This window comes from Melopsittacus undulatus, chromosome 6, assembly GCF_012275295.1.
Source record: "Melopsittacus undulatus isolate bMelUnd1 chromosome 6, bMelUnd1.mat.Z, whole genome shotgun sequence".
NCBI lineage: Eukaryota > Metazoa > Chordata > Aves > Psittaciformes > Psittaculidae > Melopsittacus > Melopsittacus undulatus.
In genome coordinates, this window is record NC_047532.1 from 84,559,067 (window position 1) to 84,568,967 (window position 9,901).

Consider the following 9,901-nt stretch of genomic DNA (forward strand, 5'->3'; position numbering starts at 1 on the left):
TTGGATTATATATCTGGGGGAATTAAGATTGCCTTGGTCAAGGTTCAGGACAAGCCCCTTTTTCTTTCTCCCAGTTATACAGTACAAGCTTGCTGGGTGGCTTAGAAGAATGCTCAGTGGAAGGGACCTTGGCAAGTCTTTGATGTGTCTTCCTACTCACAAGAGGATTACTGCTAGCACTAGGTCAGATCAGCCATGTTATTGTCTAGCTGGGTCTTAAAAACTCCCAAGGCTAGAAGCTGTACAATCTTCTCTGGCTAGGCAGTTCCCATGTTTGTTACAGCATATTAGTGCTACTCATGCTGATATTCTGTGATATTTCTCATTCTCTGCACACTTCTTCAGTAGATGCTGATGTTGCTGTTTTGCTGTGGAAAACAGATTCCTGCTGATTTCTTGTGTGTTTGCTTTGTGCAGATTCTTTGACAGTGTCACTAACAAAGACAGTCCTTTGCCTCCAGCTGTGCAGCAGGGCTCCAACCTCAGCGATACAAAGAGCGACCATCCAAAAGTGGACATTACTGATTTGATCCGAGAGTCAAATGAAGTATGTGTTCTTGTGGGTATGTTTTTGCATCCCATGCAGTGTTTACATAGCATGGGCTACTTAAAGATAGTGCAGCTGCCTTGTACAACTAGAGCAGAAAATCTGTCTAGATTGGTAGAAATTTGGCTCCATATTTTGCTGAGCCTCCCTGAAAACCTTGTAGTTTGTGAGATAGGTTTGGGTTGTTTTGGGTTTTTTTGACTGCCTGGAATGTGCTTGCAAGGCTGTCCTAAGTGGAGAACCCTAGGTTCATCACAGGTCTGCCATCCCTCATTCACTTTTAGTATGTCAACTAAATGACAAAGTACAGCAGAAACAGCCCTTGCATTTAGTAATTCTAGTCTGATTACTGCACACTGCAGATAGTGGTAACATTGACATCAGTCATGCATGAAACTCTATATTTGGATAGTTCATTGTATGGGTTAAGTGGCTGTTTAGAGATGTGTTTGCAAGGAAGACCTGTTACAATCTTTTAGCACTTTCAGTCTGCAAGTTTTATTTCTGCAGCTTCTAGCTTTGCAGCTATGTGTGAGGGAGGAAATAACTTTAGCTTCTCCTTTTGTCCTCAGATTTTTATGAGGCATTTCCTTCCTTGTTGTGATTTCTATCAGGGTATTAATCCATTTGTAGATAGGTTTCTGCTCAGTCTACCTGAACTGGTGTAGAAAAGATTAACTAATTGTAATATGTATACCTTAGGAACTGTCTCTTGATTTTTACTGAGGGCTTTGCCTTTAGTGGGGTGGACAAAGACAAGAATCAGAAATTCAAGTGTCTGGAGTGTCTTTATAGCATCGGACTAGTCATATAAACACTCTGCTTCTGCTGTCAGTATTTGTTCACAGGAATGTGTATTGAAGAATGATGTTTTTACAATACTTTAGGATTCTTAAGAGTTGCAAACTATTATAAGTGTTTCTTGTCATAGTGAGAATGAATACTTGCAGAATAACGAACAGAGATGGTAAATAATGAAGTGCTTGTATATTGCATCTGAAGTTTAAGCTGAAGCTTTCACAGAGGTGGAATCATTACTGAAAGAGAGAACAAAAGAAACTCACTTCTTCCCCTGCCTTTGCAGGCAGGTGACTGGACCAGAGCAATAGCCTCTCATTTGATACGGGTTTTGAACTTTGATTTGGGCAGATCCTTGAACCTGAATCTCCCACTTCCAAGTTGACAGCTCTGTTCTGGGCTGATATCCCCATTTCTATCTCAGAGCCCCTTTTTTGGATGCAAATGTTAATCTTCAGTTAAAACTGAATTTCTTCAGTGCTGGTGTCACAACCCTTTGTTTGGGAACTGCTGATACAAAGTGAGAGTCAATTTCCTGCTTCCCATTTTGAACAGACAGATAATTTCAACACAATTCTGTTTTGGGAAAGAGTTTAACTTCATATCACTATGGAAATAAACAAATTTCGAAATGAGAAGATTGCTGCAATTGAGAGTTGTCATTCTCCAGATAGGTCTAGTTACAAACTGTGACTAAGTGAACAAATGTGTTCTTTGTGATAATTTTGCTTTGCCTGGATATTCATAAGATAAATTAGATTAAGTGTATTTTAAAATGATGTTCAGTTTCATGCCTTTATGACTCAGGCACAATGCAAGATGTATTCTTTGGCAGTCTAATCAGATATGAAGATGTTTAACTGGTGAATGGAAGAACGTGTAGCGTTTTATCACATCACACTAACTGACAGATTATACATCTTGTTTATATTCTCACTGAGGCTATTGCGCAGTATTAGTGCCCAGAAGCCAGACCAGGGACTGAGTTATGACTCATTCAGATGTGATTTCTCTCTGTTTCCTCTTTGTTCCAAGTCAGAAGTATGCTGGTAGTGGTCTTCATAGGAACATAGAAATACAGTTCTGGAAGGTCATCCAGTCCACAGGTCATCCAGTTTAGCTCCCTGTCCAGCATATACCCAGATCATCCTTGATAAATGTCCAGTCTTAAAATGCCTCAACGAAAGAGCATCTGCAAAAGCTTCAGCTCATCATAGGGTTTCTCTGCACCCTAATTTTCTTTTAAATAAAATACATTTATTCCACTCCAATGTTCAGACACTTTCTCTGTCCTTCAGAAATTCCAGGGATAGCTAGAAATGGTTCACACATTACTTCAGCTAATATCTAAAGTTCACTAGAGTGAACTTCGAGGCCTGACAACACACATGTCTTAGAATACTACCCTGCAGCAGTAGTCACCATTCAATAGCAGAGTTAGATGTAGAATCTACATGTGGTAAAATCCCTTCTTTTGTCTTCCCACACAGTGAACTACTCCAGTTTCTTTCTCCATCCTCTTTGAAACACTTGTCCCTTTAAAAGTTACACTGTTCAGGGAGAATGGTGGTCCTCTAGTAAGTGATTTTTTTTGCTTGGAGTTTCTGGAATCTTCCTTTGTGTCATACCTGTATTGAACTTAGATACAAGAAAGATAAAAATATCTGCTTATATGTATCTAGCAACAGCAGTGAATGGAGCAATGCTTTTCTTCTCAGAGATATGGCGATATTCGGTATGAAGATGTTGAAAGCATGCGTTGCAGGAACAGGCTTTATGTGATCCAGGCGTTAGAAGCGACAACCAAGCAGAATGTGGTGAGTGACTTGGAAGAGCTGAACCCTTCCCTTTGATAAAATTTGTTCACTTTTGGAAAATTAGAAGAGTTACATTTACCAGGGCCAAGTATATAATTTTCTACACTGAAATCCCTCACGTCTGCAGGGCATCTGTTAACTGAGGTTTGGCCTGTGATGTTTTCAGTCTGTGAATCACAGCATGACTTTCTGGTCTCATTACCAGTAACACCATCACAGACAACTTCTAAAGGCTGGTATATATCTGACACTTAGCATTGACTGGAACAGGCTGACCTAAATTTTTTGTCTGCTCTTGTGAAATTGTTAATGCATTTCTCTTAGAGGCTTAGGACGCTGCGAAATGTTCACACTGCTACAGTAAAACTATTGATCACCTGAATCTGGGAATCAATCACTGAACAGGTCATCATGCTGCATTCTAAAAGGGTTGCTTTTTATCTGTGGTGTGTGTGGATGGCGCGTAATGTTTGCATTCTGTGGTAGCTCTTCAGCTGCCAATATAATCCTTCTAAGTTCATATTCCTGAATGAAGGTGAAGGTTGCAAGGTGCTTTGTTTGCCTGTTTTCTTCAGTGGCTCATTTCCAAAATCAAATGATAATACTTGTCTATTTAACGAGCAGCGCTTGTTTCTCTAGTAAATCAGTATGATGATATTAAATGCTGTTAGTTGTGCTAATGTGATAACTTGTATTTCATTTTACAAAACACACTGTGAAGATGGAACCTGATCTTGTAGCTAAAACTTTGTTTTAAAAAGCTACTAACATTTCTTTTATTATTATCTAAAAAGTGACAATTCAACTTCCCTGTTGAGAGCTGAACAGCGATTTGCCCATTATAAAGGATGTTATATGTTCTATCATTATAAATGAGTTTTATCTCCTGGGTTTCATAGTATAGGCTCCATGTATGCAAGTAACATGACTTGCTTTAAGCTGCCTTTATTGGGGAGAATTTCTTTCACTGTTTAATCTTACGATTGCTTTTAAGAAGAAGTTTTATCCTTACTCCTAATTGTAACATGCCAAAACCTGGAATATTCAAGTGTCTTTTGATGTAAGGTTAAGTCTCTCATAACTTATTCTACAGGCTTATTCCAGAAAGGCAAGACTCATTAATTAATTTTCTCTTAATTTTGTTCCAGCTGCGTGTTGTGTCCCAGGATGTAAAATTCAGTCCCAGTGATCTTGAAGAGCTTTATGAGTTATTCAAGGTAATGTGCCCTTTTCTTCACTTACCAAATATCAGTCTTAATGGTGGACTGTGTTGTGGGTGTGAAATAGTTTTAACAAATTAAGATAAAAGCTATACTGAGTAGGTCAAAGGAGATGATCCTGTCCCTCTACTCTGCTCTCATGAGACCTCACTTGGAGCATTGTGTGCAGTTCTGGTGTCCTCAACATAAAAAGGACATGGAACTGTTGGAACAAGTCCAGAGGAGGCCACGAGGATGATCAGGGACTGGAGCACCTCCTGTATGGAGACAGGCTGAGAAAGTTGGGGCTGTTCAGCCTGGAGAAGAGAAGGCTGCATGGAGACCTCATAGCAGCCTTCCAGTATCTGAAGGGGGCCTACAGGGATGCTGGGGAGGGACTATTCATTAGGGACTGTAGTGATAGCACAAGGGGTAACAGGTTGGAAGTTAAACATCAGAGGTTTAGACTGGATATGAGGAAGAAATTCTTTCCTGTTAGGGTGCTGAGGCACTGGAATGGGTTTCCCAGGGAGGCTGTGAATGCTCCATCCCTGGCAGTGTTCAAGGCCTTGGGTGATATTGTTTAGTGAGAGGTGTCCCTGCCCATGGCAGGGACGTTGGAACTAGATGATCTTAAGGTCCTTTCCAACCCTGACTATTCTATGATTCTATATGTTGTACATGCCAGCTGTAAATCAAATTACATAGTTAACTTCCCACATCTTTTACCCAGAGAGAGTTGTTGTTTCACAAAATCTAACATTTTATCCTTCCTTTGCAGAGGGAGCACTTTCTTTCGTGTTACTGGAATGTAAATAGTCCTGTCTTGCGACATCATGATGCCAGTCTACCATATCTGGAGCAATATCGGATTGATTGCCAACAATTCAGGGTTCTCTGTCATCTCCTGAGCCCCTGGTCACACTGTGCAAACAGAGACTCACTTGCATTGTGGACATTCAGACTGATGGATGAGAGCTCTGATGGCCTTATAAACTTCAAACAATTTGCCTGTGTTCTTGGTATGAGAGCAACATATATATGTAGCACATTCACAAGGGAACTCCATCCTGGGACTGGTCCTGGGGTGTATCACCTTCCATACACTATATATAGAGCTTAAGGAAACTAGCCTCTGAATTTAGGGTCAAACAGTCTTTTGTTTATCATGTGACATTAAAAGCAAAGATCACTTAAATGGCAAGCAAGCTGCTCAAAAGTGTAGTGACAAGCTTGAGAGTGGGAGCTACACTACTGAGGTAAATGATGATGGCTTTGTATTATGGAGTTGTGCTTTCTGTGTCTAGCTAACACAAGGCTTTAAAAGCTGGTATCTTTCCTGAGACGTTAATCCCCTGAAGAATAAGATTACATTTAAATATGGTTTTACCACCAAATATCAGACAGTTAGGAAATGGCATTATCTCATTGCCCAGCCTGTTTGGTAGATGATAAATGCTTCCTCATACTAAGCCATCTTGTACACAGATCGTGCAGGATGACCAGGGCCTTATATCTCTGGGGAACTGAAAGTTTCCTTGTCTTATCGCTCTGTTCCTTTCATCTTGTTTCCAAATTTGTATTGTTCAGGAAACAAAAATTCAAGAGAAAGTAATGAGAAGACATTAGTGCTACACCTTTTTTTGGTGCTGTGGTTTAATTTTAGTAAGTCATAGGTATTATTAGTGTTCTTTCCTCAGTATAGGCAAACCCCAGGCTCAGATGCAGGTGAGACTGCCTTTCTTTGAGCTTAATCTCTAATTAATAGTCCATGTGAGGTAGGACACATGTCCAGTTCCAGCTACCCTTGGTTTTATGTATTTAGGTTAAGAGTGTTTTAAAGATTGATTCATTTGAACAGCCTGTCTTGCTTCTTTCCTCAAACAGATATCATGTATAACAGAAGCTTCACTGACAAACTCAAGCTTCTTTTTAAGTTGCATATCCCACCAGGTAAGTGAGATGTGCTGGCATTTGAGGAGGGCTGTTCCTGGCTTTTATCATCTTTGCATGTGTTTTTTCCCTTAGCTTTACTTTTCTTCCTTTTGTCAGCAGTCCTGGCTATAATACAGTCTAATAGCTGTAATACAGATGTGTATTTCTTCCAGAATCATGTGTTCTTTGAGAAGGACTTAATCTGCTCCAACACCTTATCTCTTCATAGTGACCATTGTCTTCATAGTCTATACAAAGCTGTTGCTTTTTATCACTGCTTTGGTAATGCTTTGAAGCCCCAAGCCCACTTTATTCATCTATTTATTGCAGCTTTTACTGAAGTAGAATCCCTGAGCCCTTCCAAAGGTGGTGCTCTTTCAAAAGAAGAACTGATGCACTTCAGCCAACTCAGTGGTAAGCTCCAGAGTGTGAGGCTTTGCCTGCAGAATATTGGAAGGAACCTATTGATAACCTCATGGTGAAAATGGGGAGCTCTCTTCTGAAAACTAGAAAACCCAGTAGATTGTTCCACTGCTAACCAGAACCCCCTGTGAAGATCTTCTGTAGGCAGTTAAATATTCATAAAGTAGCACAGAATTTGCAGGTAGCTGGTCTGATGATTGAATTCAAAGGCCACAGCTGTTGGAAATAGGAAATAGGTGTATCTGTTCAGCATTTTTCAGCATAGCATGCAAATGTTGCAGTGATTTTTGAAGTGAAGTCTATGTCACTTTTGCAGTCAAGGCAAATATTGATGTATTTGCTACCTCACGAAATAAAATATATAAATCTATACTTATTCTGAGGCACGTAGCAAGAATTTCAAAATCAATTGCTTCCATTTTAAACTGAGTAAGCTGAAAGTGTTTTGTGGTGGTTAGGTTTCTGGAATTGATCAAATAATCTGGAAAGGTTGTGGTTTTACTTCTTTGGGTGACAGATCCTTCTTGTCTTTTAAAAACTATCCAAAAATACCTTATCTGTAATAAATGGGTACTGTTCTTACCACTGCTCAGGACAAGGGCCATGAACATTATGAAGATATTTACTTGATATAACTGATGGCAGGTTTTTTGTGATCTCCAGGCTCTTGGTGGCTTCTGTTCCTATAGAAGTTATACAAATTTTACCATGTATTTTTTTTCCTTGGCCTAATCTATGTTGAGAATGTAGAGGACAGTGAGGGTCTTGCTCCTTAAGGAAGGATTTTTTGATGAAAGGAATTTTTGATCCTCCTTTCTCAAATAAATAACTTTTTCTTCTTTTTCTCCTCTTAAATGGTAGTTTCATCCATTGAAGATACTCTTGAAAGTGATTCTTTGAAGAGCAGCCCAGAAAAAGGTAAAGAATCCTGGAGACCTTTGGCAACTGTGTGTCTTGTGGGGGTAGAGCCAGGAAAGTGTGTACTGACACTGGGTGACATCATCTCTGGTGTAGCACTAACACTATCCACTTTATAAGTATAGCCCTGGGGAGCAAAGGGGTAACGTAAACTCTGATCCTGTTTAGTCCTTGGCCTCACAACTCTGCTGAGAAGGAATGACATTGGGGATGCCAGTTCTTTTTCTTATCATCCCTCATGGGAAGCTTTTAGTTCTTGTTTGCTCACTTTTTAGTTCTTGTTTTTCTCTTTTTGTCAAGTAGGGAAGGGCAAGGTTGATATTCAGGCATATCTGAAGCAATGGCAAGATGAACTTCTTAAAAAAGAAGAAAACATTAAGGATTTGCCAAGAATGAATCAGGTAAACTGAGTCTTACTTAAGTCTGGTTTTGAGTGCTGTTTATATGTTATGTTCATTTAACAGTTTTCTAAAGGATTTATAGGATCCCTTATATTTCAGACCTTCACATTAATCATTAGACTGTGTTTTTTTTAAAGTGCTGTAATTATAAGCTTATGAAGAGAGGGACTTTCAGACACACTTAGGTTTATCAGGGCTGTTCACACCCCTATTGTCAGTAGATCCAGGTGCCTAGCAGCAGCAGGCACAGGACTAAGATCACAGTGTGCAGTGAAACAGAACTGTTGTGCTGCTGTTCTCTGAATAGTCTCCTCTGTATCTCTTTGTAGTCTCAGTTCATCCAGTTTTCCAAAACTCTGTACAATCTATTCCATGGGGATCCTGAGGAGGAACTGTTATATCGGGCTATAGCAGTGGTCACCAGCCTCCTGCTGAAAATGGAAGAAGCTGTGAGAAGACTGCAGAGTCCCACATCATCGGTCAAAAGTCCAGTAGCCATTATGGAGGTGCCTGCTGAAATCCCCAGAGAAGGGCAGGAGGAAAGCAGCTCTGAGCAGACTGAAGGCAGTGGAACACAGAGTTTAAGAGGGAACCATGAATGGTCTTTTGCCTTTGAACAGATTCTGGCATCCTTACTAAATGAGCCAGCCTTTGTGAGGTTTTTTGAGAAACCTCATGACATAAAAGCTAAAATAGAGAGTGCTAAAAATTTACAGCTTAAAGCAAGAACCAGAATGTAATTTTCTTTACCTTTGACTGAATTAACCACATAAAGCACTTATAAATGAAGGTTGTTGCTATGGAAATTGTGTCTGGTGTTTACACAGGGAATGGAGTTTGAAGAGTTAGCTTTAAATATCAGATTACTGGTATGTAATGTAAATAAAAATAGTTTGAAGCACAATCACTTTTTGCATTGTTCATAAGTTTCACTCCAAGAAAGGACTGAATGATAAACTGTCTTTACCATGTTATTAAAATATGCAACATTGCTTGGAAATACTGGCTTTGACCTATTGCAGACCTGTCTGAATGACAGCTGTTAGAGTGTGTGCTCTCACATGATTTCTATTACTGTGATAAAAGGAATGACTTCCAGCCATTTTTACTTAAAAGGAGTATTGACAGCTTAGAGGTTGTCTTCCAGGTTAGTTTAATTAGTTATTTCCAAACCTGGGATCAAAGCAAGGTGAAGACTAAGAATAGAGGCTATGGTAGGCACAGGAGCATGAGGTTAGAGAAGAAAGCTGCCCAGCTCTCAATTCCTCTGCTTTGGTGTTACTGATCCTTCTGGACTCTTGCAGATTCCAGCCTCTTGTCAGCAGTTTGCAGTCTGTGTTCTCCCAGCCCACATCTCAGTGTTTTCAACAACTGCTTTCTTGCTCTTCTAGATCAGCCTCCATGTGAGTTTTCTTTCCCATTTTCATACCAGTCTTCCTACAATACAAGTGAAAAGGATGGAGGCTTGTTTGGTTAACCAGCCTGCACATGGATGCAAAAGCTAGTGTAGATTGTTGAAATCAAGGGGAAGTGATGGCTAAATCTGTCTGACCATGTGGTGGTTGTCATTCATCTTCCAAGAGGAGCCATTGTTGGCTTCTGAGGAGCATGTTGATGAAATGTATAGTTTTGCTTGTGTTTGGAAAGCCCAAGCACAGACCATCTTTAGCTGCTTCATGGTGAGCTGAATGCTGACTATTGAACTGCTAGTGGGACACATTGCAGTTGCTTCTTTGCCTACCCTGAGTCCATACCTCAATCTAATAATGATTCTTTCTTTTCTGGAGCCCTGTGGATTATTGCTGCTGTAATGTTTTCTCTCCATCTGCATGATTCACAGCAACAAGAATATCTGCTGGAATC

General features: G+C 39.9%; 1 protein-coding gene across 2 annotated transcripts in view; it reads left to right on the plus strand.

The window, feature by feature from the left end:
* Positions 1-8,942, plus strand: part of TBC1D8B (TBC1 domain family member 8B) — a 30,124-nt gene extending 21,182 nt beyond the window's left edge. Inside the window, exons 13-21 of one of the 2 annotated variants that reach the window (XM_034063492.1) lie at positions 418-547; positions 3,064-3,162; positions 4,311-4,379; positions 5,143-5,383; positions 6,249-6,314; positions 6,627-6,710; positions 7,581-7,637; positions 7,938-8,038; positions 8,368-8,942. In XM_034063492.1, the coding sequence (XP_033919383.1) occupies positions 418-547; positions 3,064-3,162; positions 4,311-4,379; positions 5,143-5,383; positions 6,249-6,314; positions 6,627-6,710; positions 7,581-7,637; positions 7,938-8,038; positions 8,368-8,778 (1,258 nt within the window). In that variant the 3' untranslated portion in view covers positions 8,779-8,942. The remainder of the gene's footprint in view (positions 1-417; positions 548-3,063; positions 3,163-4,310; positions 4,380-5,142; positions 5,384-6,248; positions 6,315-6,626; positions 6,711-7,580; positions 7,638-7,937; positions 8,039-8,367) is intronic. The other variant, XM_034063493.1, reaches the window with a different exon arrangement.
* The last annotated feature ends 959 nt before the right edge of the window (positions 8,943-9,901 follow it).